The sequence below is a fragment of the Dermacentor silvarum genome, chromosome 7, assembly GCF_013339745.2.
Source record: "Dermacentor silvarum isolate Dsil-2018 chromosome 7, BIME_Dsil_1.4, whole genome shotgun sequence".
In the NCBI taxonomy this organism is placed as follows: Eukaryota; Metazoa; Arthropoda; class Arachnida; order Ixodida; family Ixodidae; genus Dermacentor; species Dermacentor silvarum.
In genome coordinates, this window is record NC_051160.1 from 7,839,617 (window position 1) to 7,858,554 (window position 18,938).

At 47.4% G+C, this 18,938-nt stretch overlaps 1 protein-coding gene across 2 annotated transcripts in view; it reads right to left on the reverse strand.

The window, feature by feature from the left end:
* Nucleotides 1–18,938, reverse strand: part of LOC119458430 (1,5-anhydro-D-fructose reductase-like) — a 91,373-nt gene that overhangs the window by 49,962 nt on the left and 22,473 nt on the right. For both annotated transcript variants that reach the window (XM_049670136.1, XM_049670135.1), the window contains one exon: nucleotides 15,499–15,615. In XM_049670136.1, the coding sequence (XP_049526093.1) occupies nucleotides 15,499–15,615 (117 nt within the window). The remainder of the gene's footprint in view (nucleotides 1–15,498; nucleotides 15,616–18,938) is intronic.

Here is an 18,938-nt window from a genome sequence, read left to right on the forward strand (position 1 = left end):
TAAAAAATAAACTTTCTTGCCACGGCAGGATTCAATCCCGCGTACCCCCGGTCCCAAAGCGAGCGTCGTAACCACTAGGCTATACAGCCACGCCTCAGAGCATGTATTTATGCGAACCATATGATTGCGTTAGAGCGTCGTCGTCTTCGTGCACAGCTGGCGCGTTCGTACGCTCGTGCTCTGCGACGTGACGAGGTTTTGCGAGAGTGTGTGTGTTGTGTTGTGTTTAATGGCGCATAAGCAACTAAGGCTATCATGCGCCAACCGCAAGGTAAAATTTCTTTTCGACAGTTGGGTCACCTGATCAACAGTCCTTGTCTGGGCAAGGACCCCCAGGATCCCAACAAATTAAAAAACCTCAGTCTTCTTCTCGGAGTAGAGAAGGTGAATGAGGTGTATCATAATGTGAAATGCAGCGCAGGGTCAGATTCATAGTTTTTCGAGGACACCTGCTTCCCTTAAGAAGCTAAAAACGTATGCCATATTTACTAGTGCGTCTTCGCCTAAAATTAATGATGGATGAAAAGGAATGTGTTCATTGTAAAACAAAGTAAAATATTTTTTTCTCAGTGTTTCGAGTTTCGTGCATGATATTAATATGTGGTTTACGGTAAGTTCATCTCCGCATTTTTCACAAACAGGTTTGTCTTGTTTTGTCAGTAGGAAATTGTGAGTAAGATGCGTGTGTCCAATGCGGAGGCGACATAATATGACTTCGATGAAGCGTTTTTGGTGTGAGCATGACTTCCATTCTTCTATGTTAGGTTTTACTAGATGTAGTTTATTGTTTACTTCTTTTTTCCATGTAGACTGCCATTTATTTCGCAGTTTATGGAACACTAATTTCATGGAATCTTTGTAAGGAATTCTCACATTTATGATTTCTTTACGCCGCGCTTTCGCTGCACATTCATCTGCTTTCTCATCGCCACTGATTCCGACGTGGCTCGGCACCCAACAAAATTTTATGTTTTGTCCTTGGCTTGTGGCCCTTCTTATGTTATGTAGGATGTTGCCGATTAATGGTGTAATTGCATTTATAGGCTGAAGTGCTGTAAGTACACTTAGTGAATCTGTGTAAATGATGCTGTTCTCAATGTTCTCATTTATTATTTTTTCTACAGCCACAGAGACTGCGTAACACTCGGCAGTGAAAATGGATGCACACTGAGGTAGGCGTACAGTTTTTTCCCAATTGCTTTGTATCACGGTACTTCCAACGTAGCCTGCTGTTTTGGAACCATCGGTATAAAATGCTCAGTGTTCCGCGTATTTTTCGTTTAGTGATAAATATTCTTGTAATATATGTTCATGCGGTGTTTTTTTTTTCTGAAACTGCGTTAATGTGAAGTCGCACACAGAGGGCAGGCGATACCAAGGCGGGAGTGGATCTGGGCTATATGAGGCAATGTGTCCATTATATCTAATTCTTGGCATCTCTCTTCAAAGCGGAGAAGGAGTGGTCTTATTGCATGGGGTTTGTTGGTAAACAGTGTTCGCGATGGGCACCTTGTAACTATATGGTAACAGATATGTTGTGGCAGTGAACGGATTTTTAGAATGTATGAGCATGTGAGCATAGTTCTTCTGTCTGAAAGTGGTGGTTCATTGGTTTCTACATACAGACTGTTTATGGGCGACGTCTTGTATGCACCAGTTGAAAGACGTAAACCTAAGTTATGTACTGGGTCCAGGCGGTTCAAGTATGACTTCCTTGCTGAACCATACACTATGGAACCATAGTCTAAGCGGGAGCGTATAACGGAGCGATAAATTTGTAGAAGGCATAGCCTATCAGAACCCCAGTGTTTGTGTGAAAGGACTTTAAGTATGTTCAGGGATCGAGATGCTTTCTTTTTAAGCGCGTTTATGTGCGGAAGGAAAGTGAGTTTTTTGTCAAAAGTTATACCGAGAAATTTGTGCTCATTTTGGACAGGTAATTCAGTTTCGTTCAGGTGTAGGGTGGGGTCTGTCTGTAAGCCTCGTTTGAGTGAGAAAAGAATGGCCACTGTTTTCTGTGGAGAAAAGCGGAATCCATTTCTGTCTGCCCATGTTGCCAGTTTATTTATTGTTAACTGTACTTGTCTTTCGCATGTTGATATGTTGGAGGACGTGCAGGCTATCTGAAGATCGTCGACGTAGACTGAATACATAATGGATCTTGGGATAATTTTGCTAATAGAATTCATTTTTACAACAAAGAGTGTTGTGCTTAAAATACATCCCTGGGGTACTCCGTTTTCCTGAATGAAATTCTTTGAAAGGGTTGAGCCTAGGCGTACATGGAACGAGCGATTAGATAGGAAGTCTTTTAAGCAGTTCAGCATCCTGCCGCGGATGCCAAGCTCAGCCAGGTCTTTGAGAATCCCAAACCTCCAGGTTGTGTCATATGCCTTCTCTAAATCGAAAAAGACAGCAAGACAGTGTTTTTTGTGTATAAAAGCTTCTCGAACTGTATTTTCAAATCGAACAAGATGGTCAGTTGTGGAGCATGCCTTTTTAAAACCACATTGATGAATGTCGAGAAGTTGGCGAACTTCTAGCACAAAGGTTAGTCTAATATTCAAGACACTTTCAAATGTCTTTGCAAGACAGCTGGTGAGGGCTATGGGCCTATAACTACTGGGGGAAGTTGGTGGTTTTCCGGGTTTCAAAAATGGAATGATAATGGCTTTCTTCCAGGCTTCAGGTATATTCCCCGTCACCCAAACTTTGTTAAAAAGTCCTAAAAGGGCCTCTACGGCAGGTTGAGCTAACATTTGATAATGTATCTCATCCGGACCCGGTGCAGTCTGTTTACCAGCGGACAGTACTCTATGGATTTCATGAACTGTAATTAAAGTATTGTAGGGCTCATTTGTGCTGCCATTTACCGGCAGTCTTTGTTTCTCAGCGGTATTTCTGAATTTTAAAAATGATTCTGTATAGTGTGATGAACTGCCGAGAGGTATTCCCACAAAATGTCTGCCTGTTCTTCAATACTTGTCTGTATACCTGGGGCTGTGAGGAGGGGAATGGGGAGTAGCTGCCATTTATGTTTCGAACCTTCTCCCACATTTGTTTTGATGTAGTTGAGCTGTTTATGGAAGACACGTAGCTTTGCCACGAAGATTTTTCGGCATTGCGGCGGATGTATCGGCCTTTCGCTCTTGCTTTTTTAAAACTGATAAAATTTTCCGCCGTTGGGTATCTGCGAAAAGTCCCCCAGGATTTGTTTTGTTTCTTTTTCGCTTCTCTACATTCTTGCGTATACCAAATTTTCTGGTTTTGTTTTACTACTCCAGAGGATTGAGGGATAGCTAGGCGCGCTGCGGCAATAATACAGTTAGTGAAAGCTTCATTAAGTTCGTCTATGCTCAGATTATTCGAATTTATTTTTTCTAGGCTGGCCTTTTCTCGAAACAGTGCCCTTTTGCGAGAGAGAGAGAGAGAGAGAGAGACGCATTCACAGAGCGGATCTCCTGGAACGCGGTGTCGGTGTTGCAAGCTGCGCTATGCAACGCGCAGTGACGGCCGCAAGTCCTAGACGCGCGAAAAGAAATTATCATCATCATGATTAATAAGATGAAAATTTCGCGCGCACTTCCGGAAAATGCTGGGCTACGATTGCCCAGCTTCGCTGTTTCAAGCGTTGCGCGGCCGAGTGCAAGGTTAAGTGTTTTCATTTAAAACTTGTTTATAGTAGAAATGCTGGCAAAAAAGGTTTGTGTTTGAGTTTCCTCGTAACAGAATTGTTTTCTCGTACATTGAAATAACAGTCCGACGCCACCATGTCTGTAGGTTGTGCTTAAGTTGTACTTTACCATTTTTCTGATGGATTTCCATTTCATTTCATTTCATTTCATTTCATTTCATTTCATTTCATTTGGGCCCATTTACAAGCAAATGGAGGGGGCCAAGGTAAAAGCTGCTTATTGGCAGCTTGCGTGGTCCCTGGCCCCCTTTACATATTGGCAGACCAGTGGCAAAGAACACTTTCAGAAATGAAAAAAAAAAACAAATAACAGTGGGTTACATATTAAAGGAAGTAATCACATTTCTTTCACTGTGAGTACACGTGGTTTCACTGTACCATGGTGATTTAAATTATAGTTTTCGCAAGACAGATGAGCTCCAATGGTGTCAAGGCATGAATGTCAACTCCGGCTTCTAGATAAGAATTTAGTAGCCGTGGCAAAGTATTTGCGACCATTTGATGGCCGTAATTTGTTCTCGAAAAGGTATGAGCCATTTTTCATGGCTGCGCGTGCCATATGTAGCTGTATACTCTTTTAAGTTTGCTATGTTTGTTATTAGGTTGCTTCTTTTACCTGAAAGTAGTAAGTGCGTAGGAGAGTTTGTTTGTAGAGATGATGACTTTTTGTTATGTTGTACTTGGTGAAAAGAGCTTCAGTGTGTGAGTTGTACGGCATATTTGCAATAGCGCGTATTACTGTTTTTGCATCAGTAGTATTTAGAGAGATTGGAAGCCGATGTTGTGCCCAATACAAGATGGCAATAATTTACATGCGAGGCAAACAGTGCATTATAAATGATCAATTTAGCTGACATTGGTAAAAGGCACCAATTTCGATGTAGTATGCCTGTTATGCGGCTCAGTTTTTGAAGTTTAAAATCCACGTGAGCGTCCCATTGCAATGTGTCGGTAAAGTATACGCCAAGTACTTTTACCGAGTCAACAACCTCTATAATCTCAGAGTTGTAAAATATCGTGTGGGTCAATGGAGTACCTCTTGTTTTAAAGATGACTGCTTGTGTTTTATTGGAGTTTACTTTTAAAAAGTTCTCCTGGCTCCATTTTGAGAGATGGATGAAGAGACTGTTCGCTGCACCAATGAGGCCTGTATAAGAGTTGTGTGATAAAAACAAAACACTTCTGCGTAGTTTATGAATTTTGCTTCTCGGTGGATAATAACTATGTCTTTTATGTAGATATTAAATAGAAATGGATTAAGGATACTTCCCTGAGGGACACCTGTTTGTATTTCTCGCGTAGATGATATGCTAGTGTTTATAGACACATATTGCTGCCAATTTCTAAGGTAGGATGTCAGTAACTGAATAGGAAGGCCCCTGATGCCATATCTTTCAAGCTTAAGTATTAGGAGGTCATGATTTATGCAGTCGAACGCTTTTGTGAAGTCTATGAATAGACCAATTACAAGTAACTTATTTTCTAGGTTTTGCAGTACATATTCTTTCTGTGCTACTAGTGCTAGTTCTGTTGATTTACCTGATTGAAAACCGTATTGAGCGTCTGTGATTAGTTTATGTTTCTTGATGAAAGATGTTAATTGGTTGAGCATGATTTTTTCAAGACCTTTAGAAAACTGCGGGAGAATAGATCTCGGGCGGTAATTTTTTTATATCGAGCTTGTCACCTTTCTTATATAACACAATTACTTTTGCGATTTTCATTTTTTCAGGAAAAGTACCTGATGTTATGCATAAGTTATAGATATAAGCTAACACAGGTGCAATGTCAGAAATGACAGTTTACTGTGAGAAATTCAATTTTTGTTCACCAAAACCCTGCACCACAACGAAGGCCCTGCGCGGTCGGGGTTGTTCGGAATAATTTTCTCCTGCACTAACACCTTGCGGATGCGGTGGTTGCGGATGACTTTTTCTGCCATGGACGCCGACATCCACGCCGACACCGACGCCAACGCCGGATTTTCTGGGACACGAGGCACGTAACGCTGTCGCGTTAAAACTGATCTAGAGCGTACCACTGTGGCAACCTTTTTTTCAAGATTTCTCACATATTTTCCGAAGGTTTTCGATGATATGCTTTCGATTGTGCCAGAGTGTGACCAGAATAGGGGAAGGAGAGTTTAGATGGGTAGTGCAGCTCTTCAAAACTCTTTTCATTTTAATAATTTGGTTGCGAAAGATGCATTTCTAGTAACGAAAATGATGGCCACACTTTTCTTTCTTGATTTTCGCGCCGGAACTTCAGCGGCAGTACGTCAGTGCGACGTCGTTGATTTCAATGTTTCTTTCTCGTTTCTTGGCCTTTTTTTCTTGACATGAAAACTTCAAAAAATTGGAGGAAGCTTAAGCTTCGCCTTTAAGAGTAGAACGCGATAGCGTTATCGGGACCCGTTTGTATCGTATCAGGCCCAAGAGCGCAAGCCACCTATCTTTGTGGAACTACACGTGCCTTTCTTTACTATCTACTAAACCCCTCCCCCTTTCCCTCGTTTTGGTATAAAAGGCTGACAACAATAAACCCAGGCGTTCACTACTGTCCTGACATGCGTGTGGGTTTCATTGAACGTGGCCCGGCTGATACAGCGTTCGCATCGCATCGTTCGCATCCGGCAAGTAGGCTTCATTCACTGCAACACAGAACGTGAGAAAGCCAGCTTACCAAAACCAAGCTTACGCCAACCGCCTTAAAGTCGGCTTCACTTTAAAACATAAATGCATTGCTGGGAAGACGTTTTTCAGGGGCAATATAAGTAGTCTTATATTAAAATGTCAAGGCCCTAGGACCTTTTTGCATTATTTCATTAATTGTTTTCTATTGCCCCGACGCGCGCGCGTGTCGAAAAAACGTATTTGACAGGCCAAGTCCCAATTTGACCTGCCGTAAAGCCCCTCTATATAAAAAAATCACAGCATATCCACGAAGTGAATGATGATGAGTGGGCGAAGCACCGGGGGATCATTCGGGTAAACCACAGCTACGGACGAGAGAGAAAGAGAGAGTGCGTAGGTAACGAACGCCCTTGTGCACCGCAGCGCCCCTAGCTACGGACGAGAAAGAAGGAACGAGAGAAAGAGAACGCGCGTCGGGAACGAACGCCCTGTGGACCGCAGCGCACCTAGCTACGGACGAGAGAAAAACGCCGGAAGCGTTCTCCGGAAGTCGGAAGCTGGCTTCCGGAACCGGAAGTGGAACCGGAAGTGGAAGTCAGCTTCCGGTCATACCATACATATACATATATATGTATATATGCGTATACATACATGCATAGCGGTCTCCATGCCAACCAGAGCTACGGACTTCTAGTGAACACTTCATAAAACTACATGCGGCGTCTCTTTCACGTACGGACACACAACGCCATCTATTGAGCAATTCATAAACTAGAGGTGGCTACATACTACTACTACTACTACTACTACTACTACTACTACTACTACTACTACTACTACTACTACTACTACTACTACTACTACTACTACTACAGAGGAGGGAACGACCCACACCCTAAGGAGCTTCGCCCCTAAACGTAGCGCCATTCTTAGATCTTGCCGCCACCGCGATCACCCCGCCGTTTCCTCCTCGCCATCTCCTGTCGTCCCAGCCTCCTCCGCTCCCCCATCCGCTCCCCCATTGGTTGGCGCTGAGCCGTGCTCCCTCAAGGGCTGCAGAAGATAGCGCCAACCTTTCCCTTTCCCTCAAGAACCACTTACCTACCTCCCCCATTGGCCAATCCGTGTCACGTGGAAGCACGCGTCGCGCTTTTGTATATTTTATTGCGATAGCAATTATATGGACACTCAAAAGCAGATTTCTGCCGTCGGCGTCGCCGTCGCCGTCGCCGTCGCCGTGAGGTTCCGTATGACGTCAATGGAGATGAAACCGTCGCCGCGCGCCGAACGCTGTATGTGCGAGTGAAAGGGCGCGAGGGACCGCTTTCACGGGGAGTGAACGCACGGCGGAGAACAAACGCGCGTTCTGCGCTGTGCTCCCTTAAGGGCTGCAGAAGTAGGCGTCTCTTTCCTCATCTACAATCACCATATATGTAGAGCAAACGTGCCTTCTTCCGACGCACGAAAGGCCGTGGGGGGGAGGGGGAGGGAAGGGAGGCGACGTTTAGCTGCGGCACCAAGTGCCTATTTATATCAGAGGCTCCGGCAACAGTCACCAACGCCGCACGCATTTTGAGCGAACGCGGGCAAAACGCCGACGGCGTCGACAACAGTTATGCGTGTTGTTTTCGATGCTCGCGGCAGCTAACGTTCGGTGTCAAAAGTATAGCGTGACGTATGGTGACGTGTTTCCTGATGCCAGTGTTTGCCGAGTGTCCCCACTTCTTGAATTTCTTTCTCTATGGCTCAGTTTCCGTTGAAGCCATAGACCGCTGCGGCGGATGCGCTTGCTGCCAGCGTTTTGACAGTCGTTGTCTCCAGTCATTCAGTGTGATCTATTCATGTTTGCTTGTGCGCCCTGACATCACGCTTGTTAATTCGGCTAGTAATAGTCGAGCCACATTTTCCAATGCACGCTACACATGCAATGCTGCCCGGATCGGCAGTGCAGCGCTACAGGTGTGTCCCTTCACACGCGCTGCCCACGGGAAGCGCTTCTCATCAACACCACCGTTTCACACGCGCCTTGTCGTGGTCCTCGAGTCTCTCTTCATGTCGGTCTACTTACGCCGCAGCACACCTGCTTACTTAATAAGCTCATGTTTACTCAAATTCATATTGCTACCAAAGCCGCTCACCTTACTTCGTATGACATTGCTGTGTTGCCATCGCATTCATTGCTTCGCCCTTAGGGCGAAACTGTGATATTTTTATTGCGATAGCAATTATATGGACACTCCAAAGCGGATTTCTGCCGTCGCCGTGAGGTTCCGTATGACGTCAATGGCGATGAAATCGTCGCCGTATGTGCGAGTGAAATGGCGCGAGGGACGCGCGCTTTCACGGGGAGTGAACGCACGGTGGAGAACAAACGCGCGTTCTGCGCCGTGCTCCCTGAAGGGCTGAAGAATTAAGCGTTTCCTTCCTCCTTTACAATCACCATATATGTAGAGCAAACGCGACTTCTTCCGACGCGCGATAGACCGTGGGGGGGGGGGGGGGGGGGGAGGGAATGGAGGCGACATTTAGCTGCGGCACCAAATGCGTATTTATATAAAAACGTTGTGAAGCGAGAAGGTGGTAAAGACTTCCGACGCTGCTCGACGAGTGTCCCGTTCTGATCTCGACGAAAACCTCCGAGCCGCCCCCAGAGGCACCGGCAACAGTAACCAACGCCGCGCAAGTTTGATGCGAACGCGGGCAAAACGCCGACGGCGTCGACAACAGTTCTGCGTGTTGCCGGTGCTGCTGCATGGCCAAGTTTATACAGCTGATAAAACTACTATCCTTACTCTGTATATCTCTCTACTAATTTGCTATCGCAATTGATGCTTCGCCTTTCGCGTGAAACTGCAACAACTTTTTTTTTTCTTTCTAGCGCGCTCCGGCCGCCATTCTCGGGTCTGTGCGACGAAAGTGCTGTACGCACAAACGGATTAAACGTGTTAAGGACAAGAACTTCTTTGCGATGGCATGCTGCTGCGTCTTCAGTTGCCGCAACCGACAAGGCGAGGGCTAAATGCTTTTTATTGCAATAGCAATTATATGGATACTTCAAGCGGATTTCTACCGTCGCCGTGAGGTTCCGTATAAAGTCCAAGGGCGATAAAATCGTCGCCGCACGTCGTATGCGCGAGTGAAAGCGCGCGGGGGACGCGCGATCACGGAAAGCGAACGCACGGCGGAAAGCAAACACGACTTCCGTCGCGCGAAAGGCCGTGGGGGTATGGGAGGGAGGGAGGCGGGGCGACGCTGTGCTGCGGCACAAAATGCGTATCTTGCAACTGGGCGCAAGGGGAACTGGCCACTCAATCTCCCACTCGAAAGGAGGAAAGCGGGAAGGCAGTGTTGGAGAGAGGGGGCGCGGTTTCTACTCTGCCAGCAACAGCGTACTTTGCGCCGCTGCGGGCTGCCCCGCGCACCGCATCTTGAAAGCGATCTCCGCACGGCTCTTACTTTGTATGCGCTGTGCTTTCGCCGCTCAATTTCCGTTGAAGCGATAGACCGCATGAACCTTTGCTCGCTGCTGCAGCCGCGCTTGCTCACGCCAGCGTTTTGACAGTGGTTGTCTGCGGTCATTGAGTGTGATCTATTCATGTTTGCTTGTGCGCGCTGACACCACGCTTGTTAATTCAGTTAGTAAGCGAATGTGTCCAAGTTTATGCAGCCGCTAAAACTACTATCCCTACTCCGAATAGCTCTCTGCTAGTAATTTGCTATTGCAATTGATGCTTCGCCTTTCGGGCGAAACTGCGACATTTTTTTTTACCATCCGGCGAGCGCTAACGCTCGCCTCACACATGGTATTTGCGCCGTCTCGCATCGTCGCGTTGCTATTTCCAAAACGGCATTATTAAGGTCACTTACTGACTGACGAAGCAAAATCGCGCCTCAAAAACTGTCCGCAGGGCGCGATCGAAGTTTTCCGCGGATTTCCTCTGGTAGCGCGTTAGCCATCATCTGCTACGGCAGGGTCGACATGAGCGGCGCCACTGTCGAGATCGCGCCTCGATCGTGCTGTGGAACGGATGAGGAGGGCAGTGGTTGGCACTACTTTTTATATAGAGGGGTTTTAACCTGCCGAAGATGCCAGCGCCAACTGGATAAGATTTTCGCAAGAAGGCTACCCGAGTGAGCCGGTGTTTCTATGGTGGAAATGCTGGCAAAAGAAGTTTGTGTTTGAGTTTCCTCGTAACAGAATTATGTTTTCTTGTATATTGAAATACCAGGCCGACGCCACCATGTCTGTAGGTTGTGCTTAAGTTGTACTTTACCATTTTTCTGACGGATTTCACTGTAAGAAATTGAATTTTGCACCAAAACCCTGCACCACAACGAAGGACCTGCGCGGTCGGGGTGGTTCGGAATGATTTTCTCCTGCACTAACACCTTGCAAATGCGGCGGTTGCAGATGATTTTTTCCGTCACGGACGCCGACGCCGCCGGATTTTCAGCGACACTGGGCCCTTAACGCTTTCGCGTTAAAAACCATGATGGCAGACACCTACAGCCGGTTCAATCGACCTCTGTGCCTGGGCAGCCTTTGGTGATTCGTTCAACTTACATTCGAGGGCCCTAGAATCGCGGCGCGTTAGCCGGCAGTCACGTGGTATCAGTCGCAGTTAGCACGAGTTAAGTCGTAGGATCGGTTTCAGCGGTGAATTAAATTTTATGCTTAAGTGTGCAGTGACACACCGCCAATGGGCTCATACTGCCTTAAGCAATAGTTCATACCCCCGTAAACGCGGCCTCTCCCTTACGACGACAGAAGAGGAGTGAAATTCTACGCTGGAATGATGAGCGGCAACGCAGCCAGCTGTGGAAGACGACGACGCCGACGAACGCGGGAGCAGTGGCACGAGCGCGTGCCGAGCTCGAGCACGGGCCGCTTGCTTACCGTGACGACGACGACGACAGGAGACGCCGACAGCCCGGACGCATAAGGTGCTTCGCACCAAATCTAGCACGAAAAAGACGTGGACTAACAAGAAACGACAAGCACGAGCACTCAACCCTCCTCCTCGACAACAACTCGACCCTCCTCCTCACCGCCGAAAGCTGCACCTCTCCACCCTCTCGTATGATCCATGCCCTTTGCTTTGTTTTCTTCCACGGCCGGCACGTCATTGCTAGCCCCTTCGTGATCATCACTACTGGGCCTCTTCGTTTATGCAGTCCTGGACTGTCCGCAAGCCGTCTGCGGCTTCCGGTCTGACTAGCCCTGACACGTCACAGTCACGTGATCCAGCTGCCGGGGTCTGCCTAGGGTGTCCGAAGTTTCGATCGAAAGCACCGTGACCGGAAGTCACTCTCCTGGCTGCTGTCGTCTGCTTTTCGCTACTCGTATTGATAGCCCCCCAGCCAGCGAATTCATTAGCGTGGCCTCAGAGCGACAGAAAGCTGTATCGGGAGTTTTCCATGTTGCTGTACATTTTTCCCTTTACACTTTTAATCGAATTAAAATATTAAAGAAGGTAATTAATTAATTGAAACTAGTTATGTAATTAGGTGGAATTCAACAAAGTTCAACTATGACGGGACTGGCAGGTCGAGACCCACCGCAACATCATGGGCCTTCTTTGACGGCCTGGAGTTGCTGTATATGTTCTGGACACTGGATTGCGGATTCCCAGGAGTCCTTGGTTTGAAGTGAACATGCCTCTAAGGCTGGGCACAGCCAGAGCATGTGTTCAAAATTACAACATTCGTATCCGCAATTGTGCCATTCCTGTGGGTTTTCGTGAAGTGCATTAAGCGAGGGTTATGGTAAGATCTAGTCTGTAGCATTCTAAGCGAAGAGGTCTGGGCCCTGTCAAGCTTGGGGTGTGGCAGGGGGAAGATTCTACGGCTAAGCTTATAATTAGTGGTAATCTCATTATATGTATGGAGCGGGTCTTTTGCTAGATCGATGAGAATTTCTGAGGCCAAAGATTCGGCTGTGCGGTTCGTGAGGTCACGCGCAGACCTATGGGCAGCCTCATTAAGGTTAATCCCATTCGGTGCAGTGATGTCCCTTATGTGGGCAGAGAACCACGAAATGTGCTGATATCCCTGCTCTTCACTTCTGATAGTGAAGTCCTGATTCCGAAGGATCTTACTCGTTGTCTCCGCTACCAATCCGGACGAGAAGGAGCGGATGGCCGAGCGTGAGTCCGAGTATATAAAGGCTGGCTTCTTACGACTATTAATAGCTAAAGCGATAGCAGCCTCCTCCGCCACATCTTGACCCTTACAGAAGCTGCGTTAATGATTTTCCCCTCTACGTCCATCACTGGTATGGAGAATATTTCCCCTGTGGGATACTGTGCTGCGTCGACAAAAAGCTCATCTAGCTTGTGTTGATGTAACTTTTGTAGGATTGTCCTTGCTATTGCACTCCTCCGACCCACGTTATACACAGGATGAATGTTACGGGGTACAGGGTCTCTTACGAACTGAGACCTGGTATCTTTGCTGAAAGATTTAGTGGGTTCGGGGCTATACCTGGGTTCAATGACGGCCTCCTCCAGGATTTTAAGGGCAGATTTAGTGGCAGAGAGCCGAGTGATTTGGGCTACATGCAGCGTGCTTCAATAATCTCATCAATAGTATTGTGAATTCCCAGGGCCAGCAGCTTGTCCGTGCTAGCAGACTGTGGCAGTCGAATGGCCCGTTTGAGTCCCGTTCGAATGAGAGAGTCAAGCTTAGCTTTTTCAGCTCGTGTCAATTCTAAGTAAGGTGCAGTGTAAGATACGTGACTTGGGAAGAACGCCTGAAAGGCCCGGATGAGATTGTCCTGCTTCAATCCCTTCCTTCGGCTAGCTACACTAGCAATGAGTTTTAGAACACTGTTTGCCTGTTCTGTTAGACGAATCAGAGCTTCTCTATTATGCCCTTTGAAATTAATAGTTAGCCCTAAGGTTTTAACAGAATCAACTCTGGGAATGTAGGTGCCCACTTTAGTTTGTATCTGAATAGGAAGCTAGTCCAGTGGTGCTAATCCTTTAGTTTTGCCTCCTTGTTTCACTTTCCTGTTCAGGAGTAGCTCTGACTTTGTGGAAGAGAGCGTCAACCCCGTGCTATAGCGAGGAAATCCTCTGTGATGTTAACTTCTTGTAAGCCTTCCTCTAATCTGGCTAGCGACCCTCCGGGGACCCATATGGTGATGTCGTCTGCATAGATGACATGCCGGACATCTAGGGTGCCAGTCAACCTCTCAGAGAACCTGTGCATAGCGATATTAAAGAGCAGGGATGACAGCACCGATCCCTGGGGTGTGCCGAGACAACCTAGAAGGAAAGGCTCTCCGGTAACCATCCCAGCTCTGATGAACGCTATGCGTTCACCAAGGAAGGATTTAATAAAGTTGAAACATCTGCTGACAAAATTTAGCTGGGATATCTAACCTAGGATGTGTTGGTGTCTGATCATATCAAAAACCTTAGTCAAGTCTGGGGCCAGAACACGATCACGTCTCTAGTGCAGCTATCAAAGACCGATTTCTTCAAAAGGAACATCGCATCCTGTGTGGAGAGGAAAGGTCGAAATCCAATCAAGTTTTGAGGAAAGAGGCAATGTCATTCGATGTGACTTGATATGCGATTATGAACTACATGCTCCATGACTTTGCAAAGGCATGAAGTGAGCGAGATGAGTCGGACGTTTTCCATACTGGTAGGCGATCCCGGCTTGGCGATGAAAACTACCTTGGCCGCCCTCCATTCATCTTGGACTTGCCCCAACTCCCAGACTCGATTGATCTCGTTTGTTAAAATCTCTATTGCCTTGTCATCCAAGTTCTTAAGAAGTTTGTTTGTGATGCCATCTGGCCCTGGAGCAGACTTGCTATTGAGGTTAAAGAGGACGTGTCTAACTTCTGATACGGAGAAGGCCTCATCAATGAGTGAGGCACTCATCCCGGTGTATTCTGGGTATGGGACCTTCTCTGCCTCCCTGCATGCGTCCCGCATCCCCCGCGGCCTTTCGCACGACGGAAGAAGTCGCGTTTGCTCTCCGCCGTGCGTTCGCTCTCCGTGAAAGCGCGCGTCCCTCGCGCGCTGTCACTCGCAGATACAGCATACGGCGACAATTTTATCACCTTTAAACTTTACACGGAACCTCACGGCGACGACGACGGCGACGGCAGAAATGCGCTTGGAGTGCCCATATAATTGCTATCGCAATAAAACAAATGTGGGTGGCTGCCATGAGCTGCCCCTAAAGCAGCGCTTTCCCCAGACCTGCCGTGGGAAGGAGGCATACGCGAAACAACAGCAGCTCCAGAGTAAAAACGAGATGATATGCGGACGTGTCAGCACGAAGCAAGACCGTTTTACATGCGTCGTTGCTAGATTACAAGGTATTTCCTTTCGGTTATAACCACATTGTTCTAATCAGAAGGCAAGCATACTAGTTTCCCGGTGCATCCATTAGTACCCGAGGCGGCGGTATTAAACTTATAGATAAGGTAGGACTCTCGAATTTCCCGGTCGTGATGTGAGCGAAAACCTGATTCCAATATTGTAAATTTTATGTAATTGAAAGGGTGACCGGGAAAGGTTGACATGTTTGGATGCGGGAAGGTTAAAAAGAGATTTTGCGTCTGAGCGGTGTGTTTTTCCGAGCGTGAAAGAGCCTGCGAACAACGCAAAGTGCCTCGAGCGGCCAGTCGCGCGGTAATTTTGCTTGTATTCGCGGGTTTCTTTCATGCTCGGAAAAACACTTTTATGTAGCACGTATTGAGCAACAGAAAGCTGTATCGTGACTTTTCCATGTTGCTCTACAATTTTCTCATTCAGACTTTTCATGTAATTATAATATTTGAGAAGTCGATTATTAATTTAAGACTAATTATGTAATCAGGTGGAATGCAAAAAATAATCTGAGTATCTCTAAGCGACGGCAAACATTACCTTGGTTCTGTCCAGCTACGTGGCATTTGCATATTTTAAATCTTGGTGCATGATAGTATAATGAAATATACAGGCTGTCCCATCTATGGATCCTGAAACAACCTTTCTCACACACGATCTTGTTGCAGACCAAAGCGAGAGAAACGAGGAGGGATAATCGGGACCGCATCTTTCATCTGCTCGCTATTTCATAATTCGGTAAACTCCACACTGAGGACACCTTCATTTCGACACCCTGGAAATTGTCATCGTTGAGAGTCAAGCACTTCTTCACACTCACCTGTAATGCAGCCGGCCTTATCGTGGCCATTGCGAGAATCCTGGTCACCTGCTCCTTGTTGAAGTTGCACAGGCCGATGGACCGCGTCATTCCCATGTTGGCCGCGTCTTCCATGCCCTGCTTGCGACCCAGATAGGATTCATTCTGTTTTACGTTACAAAAACATGCGCGATAAGACGCCCTTCGTAGAGGGATTTATTTATTTTTGCGGTGTATCTTTACATAGCTTTCCGGGTGCCATGAGAGTCGCCATACTGCAAGGCTTCTGGTTATTATTTTTCGACCACATTTCAACGTGCACCCGACGCCGGGCGTCCATCGCAACGCGCGGCCGAAAATCGAATCCGCGACCTCGTGTTGCTTCGAGTGCGCGCATGTCTTATCCACCGTACGCGCAAACATTAAAAAAAAACTGTCAGCCCTTGCACTGGGGTGGAGATAAGAACAGCGAAGCTGTACTATGGTGGGAATTATTTATTTCCAATTATGACTATTAGGATGTGATGGTACAATTGGTTATTTGAACTAATAAATAATCAGAAATATATATGATCCGGTGGTTTTCATCAATTTAGTGACCACAGGGACCGTGGCCTTATGGTCGCTACGGTACACCGCCATAGGGTGTACGGAAAAGGTTAGCACGTTCTTCATAAACACGTCACCAACGCCACGCGCGTTCTGTTCCAACGCGGGTTCTGCGCGTTGTTTGTGTGACCGCACACAACCGCTGTCGAAACGCTGGCGTGAGCAAGCGCGCCAGCAGCAGCGGGCGAATGTTCATGCGGTCTATCGCTTCAACGGAAACTGAGCGGCGAAAGCACAGCGCATACAAAGGTAGGAGCCGTGTTGCAGATCGCTTTCAAGATGCGGTGCGCGCGACCGCCCGGCGCCGCGTAAAGTACAAGTTGCTCGCAGAGCAGAGCAACCCCTCCCTCCCGCGCTGCCTTCCCGCCGTCCTCCTTTCGCGTGGGAGATTGAGTCGCCATCCCCGTCGCTCGTTGCGTTGTTCCTCCGAACGAACGGCACGCGGCCTGGCCGTGGCGAGTCGTAAGGGCAACTGATAAGAGCGCTAGCGCGATGTCTACGTGACGGAATGGCTCAACGCCGTTGTCGACACTGTTAGGGGAGAGGCGGGCGAGAGCCCAGAGAGTCGGCGCCACACAGGCGGCAGAAGCCGGCAGGGCTGCTCACATGCGCCGCAGTGGAAGAGCGGGCAGCCACACGCACAGTCTAGGGTGCCTCGATGCCCTCCTCGCCCACCGCTCCCCTTCCACTGGGAAGTCGCGTTTGCTCTCCGCCGTGCGTTCGTTCCCCGTGAAAGCCCGCGCTTTTACTCGCAGATACAGCATACGGCCAATGAGAGTTTTTTTTCTACATCCCGACGCGACCATCGAAGAATGAGCTCTTAACAGCTTCATTGTAAAAAAAAAAAAAGAAGTTTCCTACTGATTTCAAAGCACGTTCCTGCATCCCTAATGGTGGTTCTGATGCTTCGACGCACTGACAGAGCGTCTACGTAAGCTGAAGAGCCGGCAACTTGCCAATGAACCCTCGCCTGCTAGCATCCAGATTCCAGACTGCCACATTCCTCGCTATGTATACACGGTGTGAGCGAGAAGTGGTATATCGTCAAGGCCGTGGTAAAACATGTGTGCCAGAAACTGTCTGAACACCGTAGCAATAGATGGCGGCTTCGACTATTGCCGGAACCAATAAAAGTTCGCACCCTTTGGGGCTTGTCTTCGTGTCCCCAAACGATAATCGCCATCCGTCTTGCGTGCCTTCCTTTTCTTTAACAATGCACGATTACGAACGATATAGCCTGAAACAGAATTTTGGACAGGAAAGTAAGAGCGTAGCGTTTTTAAAAAGGAAACGCAAGCAAGGCAGATTACATTGTTCGGGGACAAGATACCGTAAAAATCGGAATATGGGTCGACCACTCGCTTTGAGATGAATAAAATTGAAAAATAAATTCAATGCAATAACTGCAGAACACACTTTAAAACATCAAGATGATCATTTATCGTCAGAGACGAAAACCGCACGTTAATTGTTAGCAAGCATTCTCGTCCGGGGACGGTCGCTAGTCATGTATGACATCCCACGGCATGTCCAAGACATCTGTTATGCAAGACATCGGACAACGAGCGGCACGCATTGGGCACCCAAAGTGGCAACCACAGCAGCTGACTGTAGGCGTCCTCTCGTGACTGCCGGCCACTGACTCGTTTTTATGGTCTAGCTTCTGTCGACAGCAGTGTCGTGGTCTATAGATCCCGACGCGTGAGCATTTTGGATAATAAGAAGCCTTGGTGTAAAAAGGCTCAAAAGAGAGTTACACACTACACAATAAAAATTGGAGGACGCTTAAGCTTCGCCTTTAAGAGTGGAACGCGATAGCGTTATCGGGCCCCGTTCGCATCGCATTTTTCTTCATGAGTAGGCTTCAATGCAATACAGAACGTGGGAAAGCCAGGTTACAAAGACCAAGCTTACACCGATCCCCTTAAAGTCGGCTTCACTTTTAAACAAAAATGCATTGCTGGAAAAACGTTTTTCCAGGGGCAATATAAGTTGTCTTATATTAAAATATGAAGGCCCTAGCACCTTTTTCATTATTTTATTAATTGTTTGATATTGCCCCGACGCGCGCGCGTGTCCCAATTTGACCTGCCGAGGATGCGAGCGCCATCTGGATAGGATTTTCGCAAGTAACCTACCCGAGCGCGCCGCTGCTGGTATGGTATAACTGCTGGAAAAGGTGTTTGTGTTTGAATTTCTTCGTAGCAGAATTATGTTTTCTGGTACATTCAAATTACAATCCCACGTCACTGTAGGTTGTGGTTAAGTCGTACTTTACCATTTTTCTGGCGGATTTTACTGTGAGAAATTCAATTTTTGTTCACTAACACCTTGCGACACGCGGAGGGCCTGCGCGGTAGGGGTGGTCCGGGTTTATTTTCTCCGCCACGCACGCCGCCGCTTACGCCGACGCCCGATTTTCTGCAACATGGGGCCCTTAACGCTATCGCGTTAAAACAGCAATACAGAACAAGAATCAGAGCGAAAGCCTTTAAGTATTTACAAGTTCGTCGAAGCCGTAGCGTTGTCGTAGACCTCACGCTGTCTTCCTTGCTCTCTTCGCTTATGTACTCCAAGGTTAAGAATGGCACGGCACAGAATACACGGACATAAAGGACGGGACGAGTGCCAACTTACAACTGATTTATTCAGGAAAGCTTACGCCGAAGTAAACACCATGCGCATGCGTATACAGACAGCACTCAGCACAAACAGCATCCAATAAGGACCAATATCGTTTACACTGCCATATCTAAAGACTGCTGCTCATCGCGAAAGAATGATAACGAAGGTACGCTAACGCACTGCTCATACTTCATATGAAACGCCTCTATCAATTCTCTGGCAACTTG